At 41.8% G+C, this 18,892-nt stretch overlaps 1 protein-coding gene across 2 annotated transcripts in view; it reads left to right on the forward strand.

Annotated features, from left to right (window-relative positions):
* The window catches only part of OGFOD3 (2-oxoglutarate and iron dependent oxygenase domain containing 3), a 294,571-nt gene that overhangs the window by 122,051 nt on the left and 153,628 nt on the right, over window positions 1-18,892 (forward strand). For both annotated transcript variants that reach the window (XM_029600371.1, XM_029600370.1), the window contains exon 6: window positions 5,877-5,933. In XM_029600371.1, coding sequence (XP_029456231.1) covers window positions 5,877-5,933 — 57 coding nt within the window. The remainder of the gene's footprint in view (window positions 1-5,876; window positions 5,934-18,892) is intronic.

Genomic DNA, 18,892 nt, shown 5'->3' on the forward strand with positions numbered 1-18,892 from the left:
CACTACGTCTCCAGATAACACATATCTTCCCCAAAATAAAGACATCCAGCTTAATGCCTTTGAACCCATCACAATCACAGAGATACAAAATGTATTAAAAAGAATGAAACCGTCATCACACCCATTTGATCAAATCCCTACCAAAATGCTTCTTCTTATCCCGGACACAATAGCAAAAACCCTAGCAGATATTATAAACTGCTCCTTATCACATGGCATCTACCCAGATGACCTAAAAACTGCCTCAATCAAGCCACTGCTAAAAAAACCAAATCTAAATGCATGTGATCCCAACAACTTCCGCCCTATTTCCAACCTACCATTTATAGCTAAAATCATGGAAAAACTGGTAAACACCCAACTATCCAACTACCTAGAGGACCACAGTATTCTGTCCCCAAACCAATATGGTTTTCGCAAAGCCGCAAGCACCGAAACGCTACTAATTTCACTCATGGACTACCTACTCTCTGGTATTGATAAAGGCCAAGCATATTTTCTAATCCTCCTTCTCGGCGGCCTTTGACACCGTCAACCACGCCCTTCTTCTAAAACAGCTGGCAAACATTGGTTTAACAGGTGCCACACTAAACTGGTTCAAAACATTTCTAGAAAACAGAGGATACAGAGTCAAAATTCATAATAAAGAATCCCAATACCACCCTTCTAATAGAGGAGTGCCGCAAGGATCATCACTTTCACCCACCCTTTTCAATGTCTACCTGCTACCACTCTGCCAACTACTAACAAAATTAAGCCTGAAACATTTCCTTTTTGCAGACGACGTACAGATCGTAATCCCTATAAAAGAATCAATCTCAAAAACAATGGAATACTGGGACAGTTGCCTATTAGAAATTAAACTTCTCCTCAACAGTCTAAACCTTGTACTCAATGCTTCGAAAACAGAATTCCTGCTCATATCACCGGAAAACAATAACACACTTCCTAAACAACCCACACTCCTTCAAACAACCCACGTAAGAGACTTAGGAGCCATCCTAGACAATCGTCTCAACCTCAAAACATTCATTAACCAAACCACCAAAGATTGCTTTTACAAATTACATATCCTGAAAAGAATAAAACCGCTGTTTCACACTCAGGACTTCAGAACAATCTTGCAAGCAATAATCTTTTCCAAACTAGATTATTGCAACTCATTACTATTAGGCCTCCCAGCTTCTTACACCAAACCTTTACAAATGGTTCAGAACTCTGCAGCCAGAGTCCTTACAAATTCCAGGAAAATTGACCACATTTCACCTATTCTCAAAAACCTCCATTGGCTTCCGATCCACTATAGAATCATGTACAAAACCATTAACATCATATACAAAACTATCAACCAACACACGCAACTTGACCTACAAATACCACTTAAAAAATTCACCTCCGCCAGGCCTATCAGGGAACACTACAAAGAGTCACTCCAAATTCCAAAGGCCAAAACCTACCAACATAAATCCTTGAGTCTCAGAGCCTTCTCATCAGCAGGTCCAGCTCTCTGGAACTCGATCCCACCTGATTTGAGACAAGAGCCATGCTCTTTAACATTTAGGAAAAGACTAAAAACTTGGCTTTTCAAAAAAGCATTTCCAAGCCTTGAATAAAACCTCCTCTCACTAGCACTAACTCGTATGCAATAATGGAATGTAAACACGAATCAACCAACCTCAAACCCTCTCTCACTAATTCCTGCTGAATATTTATCATACTACTACCATTCACAACTGTCATATTTATTCATTTGATTACCTATGTACCGTTTCATTTTTCACTTGCTATTCTAATGTATCAATAGGCTGAAATGTAAATATTGTGCTGTTCAATTTCTCCCCTTCCATCCCAAGTTTATTTTCCTTGTTTTTTGTAACTTTCCCTCTCCCTTTTTCTGATTCACTGTATTTAAAGTTCAAGGTTCTTATTGAAAATATTGTTTTTTACGTTACGTTATGCTTTACACTCCTTGTTATTTGTAAACCGGGTTGATGTGATGCCTATCATGAAACTCGGTATAACAAAAACAATAAATAAAATAAATAAAATAAATATATATATATATATAAATATATAAATAGCTATCAACACCAATAAAACTGAGCTTATGATTATATCACCTCCAAATAATACAATACTGAACAACTCCAGTCTCTCACAAGACATCTCTACAATGTCTCAGCAAGTACGCAGCCTTGGCGTCATTATTGATAACAATCTTACTTTCAAAAAATTCATCGCTGATACGGTTAAAAATGGATTCTTTAAGCTACACACACTAAAACGCATTAAACCTCTTTTATACCATTATGATTTCCGTACAGTCTTGCAAGCAACAATTTTATCAAAAATTGATTACTGCAATGCACTGCTATTAGGTCTACCTAAAACTACAATCCAGCCTTTGCAAATGTTACAAAATGCAGCTGCCCGCATCATCACTGACACGAGACGCCATGAGCACATCACTCCAGCACTTCAGTCATTGCACTGGCTACCCGTGGCTTCCAGGATAATATATAAATCCATGACGCTTATACATAAAGCCGTTCACAACAGAGATATGCTATGGTTCAATGATCAATTACAATTCAAAACATCAATCCGCCCTACTAGATTCCAACATTTAGCGAAACTGAAGATCCCTGCGCCTAATTTGACCAAACTTTCGACTACAAAAGAACGTTCATTCATCATTGCTGGATCCACAATATGGAACACTATGCCCTCTGAATTACGCCAGGAACTTTGCCACAAAAAACTTAAACAAAACCTAAAAACCTGGCTATTCAAAAAAGCCTACTATTAATAAACTGAGTTCTATTAAATACCTTTCAGATTTTTTCTACAGACACTCTTATATTGATTTTCTTTATTTTAATACAAAGTTATACTTGGTTTTATATTCATTCAGTTATTATGTTATATTGTAAAGCTCTATGCTGAATTAATGTTTGAATGTAAACCGAGGTGATGTTACTTACAGACCCCAGTATATAAAAATCCTTAAATAAATAAATAAATAAATATTAAAAAGCACCGGTCCAAGTACAGATCCCTGAGGCACTCCACTGTTTACTTTTTTCCCACTGTGAAAACTCACCATTTAATCTTACTTTCTGTTTCCTGTTTTTTAACCAGTTTGCAATCCACAAAAGAACATCACCTCCTATCCCATGACTTTTTAGTTTTCTTAGAAGCCTCTCATGCGGGACTTTGTCGAATGCCTTCTGAAAACCCTATACACCACATCTTCCGGTTCACCTTTGTCCACATTTTTATTTACTCCTTCAAAAAAATGTAGGAAATTTGTGAGACAAGACTTCCCTTGGGTAAATCCATGCTGGCTATGTCCCATCAAACCATGTCTATCTAAATATTTTGTGATTTTATTCTTAATAACAGTTTCCACAATTTGTCCAGGCACTGAAGTCAGGCGTACTGGGCTATATTTTCCTGGATCCCTTTTTAAATATAGGGGTTATATTGGCCATCTTCCAATCTATATTGGTACATTGGATGATTTTAATGATTGGTTACAAATTGTTTCTAATAGGTCTGAAATTTCATTTTTTAGTCCTTTCAGAACCCTGGGGTGTATACCATCTGGTCCAGGTGATTTACTACTCTTCAGTTTGTCAAGCAGGCCTACCACATCTTCCAGGTTCACCGTGATTTGGTTCAGTTGTTCTGAAATACCACCCATGAAAAACCTTCTCCGGAATGAGTACCTCTCCAATATCCTCTTCAGTAAACACTGAAGCAAAGAAATGGTTTAATCTTTCCGCAATGGCCTTATCTTCTCTAAGTGCCCCTTTAACCCCTTGATCATCCAACGGTCCAACCGACTCCCTTGCAGGCTTTCTGCTTCGGACATATTTTTAAATTTTTTTATTGTAAGTTTTTGCCTCTATGGCCAACTTCCTTTTCAAATGGTCTCTTAGCCTGTCTTATCAATGTCTTACATTTAACTTGCCAATGCTTATGCTTTATCCTATTTTCTTCTTATGGATCCTTCTTCCAATTTTTGAATGAAGATCTTTTGGCTAAAATAACCTCTTTCACCTCTCCTTTTAACCATGACATTAATCATTTTGCCTTCCTTCCACCTTTCTTAATGTGTGGAATACATCTGGTCTGTGCTTCTAGGATGGTATTTTTTAACAATGTCCATGCCTGTTGCACACTTTTTACCTTTGTAGCTGCACCTTTCAGTTTTTTTCTATTTTTCTCATTTTATCAAAGTTCCCCTTTGAAAGTTTAGCGCTCGAGCCATGGATTTACATAGTCCCCCTTCTAGTCATGAATTCAAATTTGATCATATTATGATCACTATTGCCAAGTGGCCCCACCACCTTTACCTCTCTCACCAAATCCTGCGCTCCACTGAGAATTAGATCTAAAATTGCTCCCTCTCTCGTCAGTTTCTGAACCAATTGCTCCATAAAACTGTCTTTTTTTCTATCCAGGAACTTTATCTCTCTAGCATGCTCCGATGTTTCACTTACCCAGTCAATATTGGGGTAATTGAAATCTCCCATTATTACTGCACTACCAGTTTGGTTAGCTTCCCTAATTTCTCTTAGCATTTCACTGTCCGTCTCACCATTTTGGCCAGGTTGATGGTAGTATACTTCTATCACTATTCTCTTCCCCACCACTATTCTGTTCCCCGATACACATATATCTTCCCATGTATTGCAATCTGCAAGTTTCTTTTTACCTCATTCAGAAGAACAATCAAAGATTAGTTTAAAAGAAGAAACAAATCTGTAGAATTTTCTATGACGGATAGCATAAAAACTTTTGAGTTACCTACCAGCTGGAGGTCCATCAGGCTTTTAATGCTCCAGTGTACCCAGCTCAGACGGAGCATAGCAGCATTACCCTGGCCACGGTCACGCTGCCACGTTCTGCATATCAGTTTCCCCACGCTGACTGGACCCAAAATGAAAGGGTCAGTTAGCACAGGGATCCTCCTCTCCTGAAACAAGATCCATGCCTTTGACCGCCTGAGGCTTAAAGATGGCACTGTATGTGTGTACTGTTTCCTCACTCAGCCTAAACACCCCCTTGATTTAGCCTTTAACTGGGCTAAAAGCAACCATATCCTTTTAAGCATTCTGAGGGTGACCATTTTCACCTAGGAAAGACTAACCAGGTAAATACCTGTTTAATGGGTAAATTGCTCTGAAAATTGTCCTGTTTCAGCTTTGCTGGTACCATGTGAGCCCTCGTCTGTAAATGAACTGCTGTCTGTCCGTGCCATTTTTCTGTTGTCCTTCACCAATCCTTTCTTCAGTGAATGCTGAACAAAAGTATTCCTCGTGCCCTCTTTTGTTATTCCTTTATTTGTTTTTGTTACATGTTCTGTCTTCTTTCTTTTCTTCCTCTTTGAGGTTTCCTTCAGAGTATTCTGTAAAAGGGATTTTTGTGGTTTTGAAAGCTCTTATGTCTTTATTTTGCCGTGCTAGAAATAAACCTCTTTTGACAATGAGGCCTTTGGCTTTTTATGCATTGATCCGAGTTGTTTGTACTGTTTCGGGAGGTAGTGTAGTTCACAGCCCAGCTTCTCTCAGGGTGACAAATCTTTTCCTACAGAGAATAATGCATCATTCCCTTGGAAGGTGGAACAAACCAATCATTTACCTGTGAATGGCAAAGACTTCGTTTTCCAGCTGCATGTTTTCCATTGATCAATTTTTTTTCTATTGTTTGAAATAGAAGAATAGTCTGTGGGACTTCCTTTATGAAATGCTCAGTCAATGGCAGCCTGGAAGAGGAAGAGGAAGGCAGAGAGAGAGAGAGAGGAGGAAATAATCTTGATAATAAACTGGATTTCCTTCAATAATAAATCTGTGTTTTATTATTTACAGATACTTCGGGGATACCGTCAAAGATATCTTTTCTGAAGAGGATTTTCAGCTTTATCGGTAGGAATTTTAATAGCTGTAGAGAGCAATTGGGGAAAATACAGATTTTCCAAGGTCGGATTGAGGTTCTGCAGTAAAGTCTCTTAATAGAAAACCTATTCAGCTCAGAAAATTGGTCTTTTAAAGATAAGATGCAGCTGCTGAATGTAAAAGGTACCCCTCCGTTTTACCTCAGAGGAAGCCCTCATGTATTCAAATTATGTCTTCTAGCCCACATACATGTTAAAAGCTGAATGAATGCAAAGGAACAGACTTGCAGAGCTGTTGACAGGATGTCTTTTTTTTCTACAAATATATTTCTAAATTTAAATCGTTCCTTGCTGAGCCTACTCTTGGCGGCACTGACAGCTCCATTCTGCCCATGCTGCAAATCAACCCCTGGATTTTATGCTTGAGGGGGCAGATCGTTGACCTCTGTGCCCTTGGCGAGACCCTCTCCTACTTTTAATTAATATTGAAATGTGCAGATAGGTTTGTTAGAAATTGACAGGGTTTCCTGGAAAATTGTTTTTAGCCAGGAACAAACCTGTTGCAAGTTACTTGGATTTGCACTTTGACGTAATGGCTTAATTCTACAGAGCAATCATTTCTCCAAGGGGAAACAGAAGCCTGTGTGCGTCCAAGTAAAAATTGCAGTACTCCAGCCTTGACTTCAATTATGCTTTACTTAATGGATTAATTCATACTATTACTGAGGCATTTATCTTGTTTATTTCCATGTTAGTGCCTAGCAGGGATATATATTTGGAATCCACGAAAGCTTTGGACAGCTTTAGTAGAAAATTGTAAACAAATAGGAAGTCATGCTTTCAAAAAAAGTTCATTTAATGTCTTGCCTATATGAATGCACTGTACACAATAAGGAAAGAATAGGGAGGACATTTTTCAAAGGTATTTACCCAACTAATTAGCTTAGCTCCCTTTGTCCAGCTAAAAGCCTACTTTTCTCTGGGCAGAGGGGAGGGTAGCAGGAGGCACTATTGATGACTCTTAAGACATTTCACCCTGTCAGCAGACTGCTGATGTGTGAGACATGGAGAAGCTCTCCTTTTTTTTCTGCATGTGCTAAGTGTGCAAGCTTTGTTGTATACTGCGGGACAGCAGAGCAGCTGCTAGTCACTTGCTGTTGCAATCAAACTATGGTGGCTTGGGTTCAGATGCCCTTTGTATGTCCTTCAAGTATTGTACTAAGAGACAATCCTTGGCAAAATAAAGACAGATGAAAAACCTTAGACCTAAATGAGTCTCCAGATGCTGCATCTTGAGTATGAGGGTCCTGCAGCTGCTGGGATTCTCTCATTTCTCCAAAACACAGTAAATGGCTAAGCTTGTTCTCTGTTATGACTGCAGCAGCAAAGTAGTGAAGCCAGAACACTTTTGCCCCCTGGTGGAGGGGGTAGGTGCTTACCTCAAGGACTGCTCTGCTGCTAACACTCCGTGGATGCTCCAAGCAACCGGAGCTGCTTTCAGTTAGAAAAATAAAGGCATGCTGGAAACTTGCTTGGCTTTGAAACCAACCAAACAGGCACTTTCACCTGGCCAATTTGTAAATTTGTCTTTATTTTGCCACCAGCGATTTCCTTGAAGAGCAGGAGGAACATTTTCAGCAGTGCTATACAATATCCCAAGAGTATAAATCAGCATTATTTCTGCATCATGCCTGGTACTGGGAGCATGATGTCTGCTTGGGGGGATGAATTGTTCTGTTCCTCTTTCCTTCTGAGTTGAATCTACTGCCTCTAAATTGAAGAAAGATCCCTGCCAGTCCCTGAAAATAAGAGTCTCAGCAGAGATACCCTCCCCCCCCCCCACCCCCACATGGTAGCACAGACAGCAGTTTAGTTTGATGTATAGTTTTCATTTTTAAATAGGCATATATTTAAATAAATTTTAATATATTTGCATCTGTAATTTGTACACAGAAAATGTCATCTTAACATAGCTTTATTATTTTGAATACTATAACATTTGAATAGTCTCCATTTTGGGGGCAATATTCAAATGTTTTACGGGGGAACCTATCTTTACCTTCATGTAAAAGTGAGGTTTGAAGATTGCCCCCTGTGAACATCGCTAAAAATATGCACGCCAGATCATGACAGCCTATGTACTTTAAGCCACACCAAAAGTGGATGGGAACAGGAAAATATGCACAGGAATATCAATTTTTAAAAAATATGGATACGTATTTTGCATCTGCTTTATATCTGTCGTTTGAGTGCCTTACCTGAATTTTCAGAGGGAAAGGCCACAGAGTTTTCTTTGAAAATTGCTTCCCCAAATGACTTTAACTGTTGCCTTCTTTGGGGCTGATTTTGTAATAGGCCGCATAATTTTGATGACAAATATGCACAGAAGTTACACCAAAACTAGTTATACACAATTCCACCTGCTATTGTATATGCAGAATTTTTTTGGGGGAAATGTTTCGTGTGTACTTTGGAGAAAATGCAAAAGAATGTACAGAAATGTAAAGCCCTACCCAGTCCTGCCCCCGGGTACGCCTCTGCTCAGTTCAGGTAAACACATATGCATATTTGACACACGCATGTAGATTTACCTGCATATCAGGCGGGCAGTTTTATAACAGGCCATTTCCACTGGTAAAGCACTGTTTTATTCGTGGAAATGTCTTTGGCACATAAAAGGATCTATCACGTGAAAACAGTCCAAAATAACTGCAGACGTACAAAACAGTCAGTAGCAAAAAAAGTCTCACAGAACAGTAGCATATTGTACTCAAAAGTATCTCTTTAAATTGTTTTCAAATGATTATTTATGAAAGGTGGACCATCATATCACCCCGCGGATGCTGAACTTTTTATTTTTAGTGTGTTTACCGCTGACAGGTCATAAATAATTATCGGTCCAATGTTCATTTGAAATTGTTTTTTAGATTTTTTCATTTGCTTATAAAAATCAAGGCGCATACTTCCCATTCATTGTGCCCTGCCTGACATGATACAACAAAATAACTGCTAATGTGTTGTAACCCGTAACATATAATATCCAACAACACAACACTAGAACGCTGAAAATTATTCCAAATCACTTTTTAAATTTCTTTTTAAATTAAATCTGTATTTTGTGTATTTTTTTGTCAAGGTAAGGACCTCATATAATATCAATGAGAGTACAAAGATCCGTACTCACATTCTCTAGTGGTGACTTCCACAATGAGATTTATATAGGCATATCATTTTTGCCCTCAATCTTTATAATCATTGGTCCAACCTTAGTTTATGAATTGTTTTCTCTAAACAAGTAGTATTACTTAAATTTCTTAAATTAATGTGCTTTGACGTTGTAAAACAGAATAGCACTTATCAGATGAAGGAAAGCTGGATTGTAGTCAACATATCGCTCAATGAGCTGCCCGACACGGCTCGTGTTTCGTCAACTGCTTCCTCAGGGGCTCTCGATATGTAGAAATTTTTAATTTTCACGATATTTTTCTTCAATTCTGCTTGTAATAACCCACACAGCATCGATTGAGGGCAAAAATGATATGCCTATATAAATCTCATTGTGGAAGTCACCACTAGAGAATGTGAGTACGGATCTTTGTACTCTCATTGATATTATATGAGGTCCTTACCTTGACAAAAAAATACAGATTTAATTTAAAAAGAAATTTAAAAAGTGATTTGGAATAATTTTCAGCGTTCTAGTGTTGCTGCCTGACATGATGCCATGTTTCGAACCGCTGCTTCAGGGGCCTCTTGTTAATCACAGTATCGTTAATCCTTTAAGCCATAAACAAAGGTTTCTCTAAAAGAGAAACCTTTTTTTCTCTTTCTCTTTTAGAAGCAAACTTATAAACAAAGGTTTCTGTAAAAGAGAGAAAAAAAGTTTCTACAAAAGAGAAAAAAAAGGTTTCTCTAAAGAGGAAAAAAAAAAGAGAAAAAAAGGTTTCTCCGTAAGATTCTCTTTTAAACTTTTAGAGCAGCCTGGGTTGGAAGTAACAGATCGCCCTATTTTGCTTCTTTCTTTGGTAGTCGAGAAAGACATTAGCAAAATTATGTCTTATTACTTTAGACATTTAAATTCTTCTTTTCATGGCTCCTGAGGTTAGAATGTTTCCTGATATATCAAAAATGACACAGGAAAGGAGAAGAGGGTTTATTTCAATGAGACGGGAAACTATTTCTTCAGGAGCATCATTCCTATCCCTGCAAGTGTATTATTAAAAAGAATAATGATTTGTTACATTTTCTTTGCGCCAGAACAATTGAGAGCCTTTTTGGATGCTAGAGCTCTGCCACAGTAGCCACTTATGTCCATATTGTCTAGTCTAGATTAATTAATAACAGCTCCATTCAGGTTAAGCTTATTCCCCTTTTTAATTCTCTTTCCTTTTTCTCTTCATATTGCATGCCCTCCTTAGTTTATTGTTAACTATGTATTGGGCCAATTGATTTGAAACTTTACTGATTTTGTTTTCCTTTCATATTTTTTTGGTTTCTAGTGGCCTTTACAGTGTTTCATGTTTTTGTTTTGATCTGAAACTTTGTAAAGCATTAACATTTTTCAAATAAAAAAAAAATGCTTGAAAAGTAACATCTTTTCAATTTGATTGCATGATTATGCTGCTACTGCCTTTAGCTAACATGTAAGATTATAATTAGATGAAATAGAGAATCTTCTTTAAAGGAGCCCCACACAGACTTATTTAAAATTATGACAGGGAGGACAATAAAGAGATTTTCCATGGACCTTATAGGCCTGCAGGTTCAGACTGTAAGCAAATTTTTAAAGAGAAATTCCCTGCAGAGTTTCCCTTTGGAAATTCAAGCCATCGGGGGAACGCACATAATTTCATAATGAAAGTCCACTTATGTACTATGCTGTCCCGGCCCCCAGCATCTTTCACTTTCATCGTGAGTAAAAAAATATGGGATAGATTTTCAAAGGTTACGTGCGTAACCCTTTAAAACCTACCCCTGCACGCGCCAAGCCTATTTTGCAAAGGCTTGGCGGCACGCGCAAGCCCCGGGACGTTCATATGTCCTGGGGCTTTGAAAAAGGGGCAGTCCGGGGTGGGGCCGGGGGCGGGATGGCGGTCCGGGGGCAGTCCCGAGTCCTCCGGCACAGCGGCTGTGCCAGGGGTTGGTTCGCCAGCCCGGTGCACACAAGTTTTAACTCCTGCAATAAAGGTGGAGGGGGGGGATCAATAAAGGTGGAGGGGGGGATTTAGATAGGGCAGGGGAGTGGGTTAGATAGGGGAAGGGAGGGGAAGTGGGGGGGAGCGAAAGGAAAGTTCCCTCCGAGGCTGCTCCGATTTCTGCATGCCAGATTTCGGAGCGGCCTCGGAGGGAAAGCCATCGGGCCTCCTTTAGAGCCTGGCGCGTGCAAGGTGCACAAGTGTGCACACCCTTGTGCACACTGACCCCGGATTTTATAACAAGCGCGCGTAAGATTAAAAATCTGCCCCTATGTGTGCTGTCCTCCATCACAAATAATGTCAGCCATGTGTGCAGGGGCTGATAAACAAAGCCTATGAGAGTCCCCATGCAAAACCTTTTGATTATTGCCCCTCCTCAATGTCTTCCCTGACCCATTTTTAATTGACAACTGTTCTTCCTGATCAGTCACATGAAGCTCTTATGCCAGCATACGTTTTGTTCTGTTTTCTTGCCCAGGTTGCTGTAATAAACCTAGCGTCTGTCCTCATTTTTGACAATTAGCCAGCAGGACTTCAGGTTTCATAATACAGGAGAGAGGTGATTACAAAATGGAAATAATTGAAAGTTACATGGTAGCCACATATAACCTGGATCCTCCAAGATTATTTTCCTAAGTATTTTTCTACAGATTTTTAGAAATATGAGAATGAAAACATAAGCTGTCTCAATTTAACCAGACAGATGAAAGATCTTTTCATGCAAAAAAAGCCTCACATAACATCCTCCTCCAGTTGATTCTGGAAGAAAATAAACTTTATTGACAGAGGGGAACTCAGCTTCAGAAATAAGAAGAACTTCACGTAAATATCTTTTGAAGGAAAACATAATAAGTTCTTCCGTAATTCTAGGAAAATTAATAAGCCTTAGATTCAGGCACTGTTCCAATTCTCTAAAAGTTCAACCCTCCTGCACAGTACATTCCTATCTTTAAAATTTGCCTATCTGAAACCATGAAGATCTTGCATATCTCCTTCCAATTTATAGACAAAAGTCCGGAGCCCTAAAAGAGCTTCTTCATGAGATTTAACCTTTGGATCCAAGGTATTAGTGAACAAGTCAATTTTAGAATTACAGCTCTGTATGGCTTGCCCAAGCCTCGCCATCAGTTCCCACAGTGTATCAAGAGTCATAACCGCCAGCTTGATAGGAGAGATTTAGAACTCATCCAAAACTAGAACAGCTCCATCGGGGGGATGGGGGGAGGGAAAACATCTGGAGGACTCCTCCAGTTGCTGAATCAGCCCCAGAATAATCTGCGGCTGAAGAATCATTATTTTTTGGCATTTCTACATTCCTCCCGAGCTGTATGGTCAGTAAGGCAGGTTCCTCCCTTGTTGGTCTGCAGGCTCCCTCCTCTGGTGTCGAATTTCTGACATCATTGGTCAGTGCCACCAGCAACACACCTGGCTCGATCACTTTCCTGGCCGATGGCTATCCAGAATCATGGGGGCTGAGAGAAACCTCTGCCCCAGGCAAAGGCAGCACTTCTCCATTGCCGATCACAACAGGTTTAACCCCCTCGGACACCACAGCCAGAGAGGTGGTAATCAGCAGTTGCTCAACAAAGTGAGTAGAGATTGAGTGGAAAACTGTCACTTTCCCACTTCTCTTAAGAGGATTGTAAAGGAGGAAAAAGGACAAAATCAAAGCAAGGGAAAGAGCAGTGCTGTACATGGCTCTTAGCAGGACGTCAACTTGACCTCTAACTTCCAAGTATTTTTTATGCTATCAGAATTTGTTCTATAGTCTCACTAGGAAATAGCTATTTAATTTATTAATGACATTACTCCTGAAATGCACTGCCTCTTGAAATAGCTTCACTTTTCTTTCTTTTTGCTTCAGTGCATGTTTGGTGGATAGCTATAATTCCAATAAAATAACATAAGTGAAAATTAAAATTCTGTTTCAGTAGGCCTCTGCTGTAGCAAGATGTAATTAATGGCAGCGTTTCTGTGCTCAGTTGAGCTGGATAATAAGAATCTGAAGCTCTGAGACTGAAAGTTGATTTGCTTGGGAAGTTAGGTTTATAGGTCAAGGTTTCCTAAACTAATGATCCCACAGCCAGTCAGGTTTCTTGGGATATCCATAATAAATATGCATGAGATGAGTTTGCCTATACCAGGACTCCAGTGCATGCAGATTTATCTCATTTGTATTTATTGTGGATAACCTGAAAACCTGACTGGCTGAGGGACTACCAAGATCAGGTTTGGGAATCTCTGTTCTGTGGTCTAGAATAGATTTACAGTGAATGGAAGAACATGATCTTCAACTGTAAAATTAAATGTTAAATGAGGGTAAAATCAGGGAGCCTAACTTTCAAATTTGTCTGCAGTATACAGTTTGCATACATAAGTAAACATAGATTTATGCAAGTATTTTATAAAATGTGTGGCAGGTGCTGCACAGTTTATTAAATACTATGTTTTCTGCCTGAAAAGCACATGCATATGTGTTCAATGTAAGAAAATGTATATTTTCTCTAGCCATTTTATAAACATGTGCGTGCATATTTTACATGTAAAGTGATTACATAGTGTGAATAAACACCCAGAATTAAATGCGGAGGCAATATTTTATAAAGTATGTGTGTATACCATTTTGAAAGTACGTGCATGAGTAATTGGAATCAACAATTCGTCCATACCTCCACCAGTTCACCTGGACTCTCTAGTACTGCATCCAGACCTTGCACCCAAAAACTGCAGACAGCAGACCAATCTGATTTCACTTTCATGAGTCAGAAGTAAAAGTGTACAAACAAGTTCAGTAACATATACATGCATATATCTCTTACAAAATAGCAACTACCGCACATACTTCTGATCCCAGTCCCAGAACACCCCACCCCCAACCCAGAAAAATATGGGGTAGATTGCATCCATGTGCGCGCGCTAACTGGCGTGCACACATGGACAAGCGATTTTATAAAATCGGGGGTCGGCGTGTGCAAGGGGGTGCACAATTGTGCAACTTGCACGTGCTGCCTTCCCCCGTTCCCTCCCAGGCCGCTCTGAAATCGGAGCAGCCTCGGAGGGAACTTCCCTACCCCCCACCCCACCTTCCCTTCCCCTACCTCCCCCGCCCTTTCCCCCTACCTTTTTCATGTTTTTTTTTCTTGTTTTAAAACTTACTTCAGCCCTGGGTCAAATGGCCGCTGTGCCAGGAGCCTCTGACCCCGGACCGCCCCCTGGACCGCCCCTCCCCGCCCCTTTTTGCAAGCCCCGGGACTTACTTGCGTCCTGGGGTTTTATGCTCGTCGCCGGGCCTTTTGAAAATAGGCCCGGTGTGCCTATGACACGTACATGCATCCTCTGGATTTACGCGTGTAACCTTTGAAAATCAGTCCCTATATTTGCAAAACTGGAAAATATGTTCATACTCTCGACATTTATAAAATAGCATTTACGCACATAGATGCTACTTTTGTGTGAAACCTCTTTGAAAATGTATTCCTTAGGATGCTTTGCAAAAAATTAGTGGCACCCTGTCCCATCGGTATTCATGTTGGTAGAGCAGGTAATCCGTTAGGCATTACAAAGACATTTTCCATTGATAAGCAGGCTGAGTTAGCCATTATATGTGTGGTGACATCAAGCAGCACCAAACAGACTTGCCTCTCTAAGCTGAGAGATTTTTAGCTCTACTGAGCATGTGTGAGAGTTCCCTCCCAGGTGTTGCCTTATGAGCCTCTTCAGTCATATTTTGTCTGAGCTGAAGCATAGAACTGCTCGTCATCTCTCCTCTATTTTTTCCTTCAAAGTAGAAATTCTTTTCAGAAATCTTTTTCTTCTTTGCCTCATTGCTTCAGCAGCCACATCAGCACTTTTAAGTACTACCAAAAAAAAAAAAAATAATAATAATCAGAAAGTGGTAGTTTCCTCACAGAAAGAAGTCATGCCAGAATAAAAAAAATCTACAATAAGTGGTTTTAATGTTGTTCCCCTGCCCGCAGTACCCGTGGATAGGGCCTTACTTTCGCGGCCTTGAGCCACAGCTGATGTTGCTGGGTCCTGCCTTGGGCGCCACCGCGCCCTGCGGCCTGGAGCCGCTGCTGGACGCCCTCCTCCTCACGGCCTGGAGGCTGCAACCGAGGCCGCCCCTATTTGCGGCCTGGGGCCGCTGCCGAGCCCATAGCCCACGCTATCTTCGGCAGGCCTGGAGGCCTGCTCCTCAGCGGCATGGATGCCGCCGACGTCATCTGCCTCTGGGTCCTCCTCCTGCGTGGCTGAGACACCGCCGACACTGCCTGCCTCCTCCTGCTCTGCAGGGTCGCTGTCCAGGGTCCTGCAAGCCTGTCTTCAGCCTTCCTCTTGGGGTGTGGCCACGCCTCTTCATTCCTTTTAAAGGGCCAGTGGCAGGAAGTGGCCACGGCCCCACCGAAGCTTCAGTCTCTGCCTACTTCATGGATGGGCCCTATATAAAGGCTCTGATCCATTCCTCCAGTGTCTTCGCATCTTTCCAGATGCTCCTGAAGACGTCTCTTCAGTCCAGATTTTATTCCAACTCAGATGCCCGTGAGTCCATATTCTGATTCTGGTTCCAAGTCTGGATATCCGTGAGTCCAGATCCTGATGGCTGTTCCAAGTCCGGATGTCCGTGAGTCCAGATTCCGATGTCCGTTCTAAGTCCAGATGTCCATGAGTCCAGATACTGGCGCTCTTCCAAGTCCGGATGTCCGTGTGTCTAGATCCTGTTCCATGTTCCAAGATGTCCTGTGTTCCAAGATCTTCCTAGTTCCAAGACGTTCCTGGTTCCAAGATGTCTGTCAGCCCTCGTCCAGTGATGTTCCTTGTTCCCTTCCTGATGTTGTCCCAGTCCTAATGCTCCAGGTCCCAAGTACCCATTCTTCCGGAGAGTCCCTGTTTTAAAGTCCGAGGTTCGGTCCTCAAGTGCCAAGTTTTATCTCCTTGTATCCTGTCCTGACTCCGGAGGCCCTGGGGGTTGCTTCGCTCCTGTGCTATGAGACTTCCTGAGCTCGCCCCGCTCCCCTCGTGGTCCGCGACCAGCTCTCGGCTGTGTAGGGCGCGTAGGGACAGTGTGGTCCGTGACCAGCCCCACGTGCTGTGTAGGTCGCCTGAAGGTCTTGCTCATCCCTGCCTGTGTCTTTGTTCTTCGCCTGAGTCTTCAGTGTGGTCCGCCACCAGCCCCATATGCTGTGTAGGGCGCCTGAGGGACTCGCCTTCCTTGCCCAAGTCTACGTCCCATGTCTACGTCTCCAAGTCCACGTCTAAGTCTCCATGTCTCCATGTGATTCGCCTGAGCCTTCAGTGTGGTCCGCGACCAGCCCCATGTGCTGTGTAGGGCGCCTGAGGGACTCGCCTTCCTCGCCCAAGTCTACGTCCCAAGTTTACATCTCCAAGTCCAAGTCTGCGTTCCAAGTCTACGTTCCAAGTCTATGCTCCAAGTCTTAATCTCCTTGTCTCTTCAGTTCCAAGTCTTCATCTCCTCGTATCCACGTTCCAAGCTCCACATCGTACTCCTCGAGAGTCCCACGTTCCACGTCGTACTCCTCGAGAGTCCCACGTTCCAAGCTCTTCTCTGACTCTTTACGCTCTAAGCTTTCCTTGAACTCTCCTATGTTCCAAGCTCCTATTCCTAGCCAGAGACCTACGTTGTAGCCCTGTGTTCCAAGCTCCGTCCAGCTCTGCTCCTGTGCTGCCCATCCTGCACACACACCTCACCATGGGTGTGACTCATGTCTCTACCTGAGCCATCCTATGGCCCAAGGGCTTCGCTCTCCTATGAGCTAAGTGATGCGCGCCGAGCCCGCTTCATCGGCCCTTGAAGACTGCGCTTACAACATTTAAGATCTGCCTATGTGGAAAAATCATGTCCCTCACCATTGGCCACAATCTGTGTTATTGCTGTCTTGGGCCGGATCACAACTAGAAAAACTGTGAAACCTGCAGATGGATATCCCCAAACTCACAGCGCTCCACGGCTTTGTGCATGGAAGACTGCATAAATCTCTCAGTAGGTCTTCCTCCCACAGTGCAGCTTAATTTGCCTCCTTGGGAAAAGGCTTGAGTAGAAATTTGAAAACTCTTCCATCCATGCAGGCCGAGACCACAGAGTCAATTTCAGCTGGCCGCTGTGAGTTGAAGCAGAAGTGGCATCATTCTCTGGAGGCAGCTTAGCCTGTATTGAAGAAATATAAGCATTCTAAGTGTGGTGCACCATGCCATCGGAGTGTCCCTCTTCAGCACTGGCGGTGCATGGAGCACCTCAAGGAAGATTGGTGCATTCATAGCAGGGTGCATTGAAGCCTGGTGCATCGAAACACCAAAAGACCAATGCATTGACACACCTGAAGCACAATACATCAACATACCCAAAGTATGGTGCATTCAGGAGCCCGAAACTTGATGCATGCTACTTGAATGCACTCAGTGTGCATCATTATGATACATATAACTTTTGACAACTCAGTGATGCTTTCCCAGCACAATGTACTGGTGCGCCTGATGCAATGCCATGATGTGCTTGAGCAATCCTTATACCGGCCAACTCACTTTTTTTCACTCTACGCTAGCATAAACATAGGAACAGGCTCCAAAGGACTCAGGGTCCTCTAAAACTCGCAAGTATTGAACTCCTTTAGCCCATTCTGCTTCCTTGGATCAAGAAGGGTTGCCTATATTAGCTATCCAAGATCTGCGGAAGAAGGCATAAGATTACCTTTACCTCTTTCAATTATCAGAATGCTAACACCCCTAGGTTGGTACAGGAAGGTCTTCGACTGGAAACAGCTGAACTTGTCTGTTCAATAGTTCCACTTTCCTCAAATAGACCGCCTATTAAAATGCAAGAATCTATTTTAGTATTGGAAGAAGATGTCCCTTCACCTACCCCAGGCCAGCGGACACAATAATCATGTGACCAAATTGCGGATCTCGTGAGGAGTTTCTTTACCTCTCTCTCCAAAGAGGCAGATGGAATGTTCCAGCCTTTCTTTTCAACTCTTGTTTCGGCAGTTACACAGAAAGGAGTCCCAACACCTATAGATGTGCTTTCTTCATCAGAACCCTAGATTAGGGGCTCTTCATTAATACACTCAATTGTAGTGGAGTCTAGTTGATTGGAGGTATTGGACTAGGCTGCTCCTCTGAGACTTCAGCTGGAGGAATCACTTAAATCCCCTTCTTCGTCACTGGAGTCCTGGGTCAGTGAGCCTGTACCTTTGGGGTCAGGTGATGATTCTACTGGAATACCATCACATTTTCTACCAGATCCCCTGGAGCACATCTCCCCTCCAGAAGATCTCACCTATTCAAAATTCATTGCGATATTAGGACCAGTACTGGGTGTTCCCGTACGTAAGGATAAAGACCCAGGTACAGAGCTCCTTGGAATATTCAAAATTCTGGATACACTGGCTGAACCTGCTGCCTTACCAGTTCATTACATTCTCAAGGTGCTGCTCATGAAATTATAGGAAATGCTAATTTCATGTTCCCATATGGCTTGAAAACTAGACCTCAATTAAATATAGCGTCTAACAGTCATCAAGCTTTGGAATCTACTATGAAAGAAGCAAAGAAAACTCATTCACTCTAATTTCCCACCAGGTAAAGATCACAAATTTTGGACAATTTCGGCAAAAGAATGTTCCAAAGTGCAATGCTTTCCACTTGCATTACTATCCCTCACTTCCACATGGTGCAGTACCTCCATGAATGTCTTCAGAAGCTGAAGCCGTACTTACCGTTCTCCAGTCAGAACACTTTTTCTCAACAATTCTGGGATGTGGAAGAAGCAGTTAGACACCTC

This window comes from Rhinatrema bivittatum, chromosome 4, assembly GCF_901001135.1.
Source record: "Rhinatrema bivittatum chromosome 4, aRhiBiv1.1, whole genome shotgun sequence".
Taxonomy (NCBI): Eukaryota; Metazoa; Chordata; class Amphibia; order Gymnophiona; family Rhinatrematidae; genus Rhinatrema; species Rhinatrema bivittatum.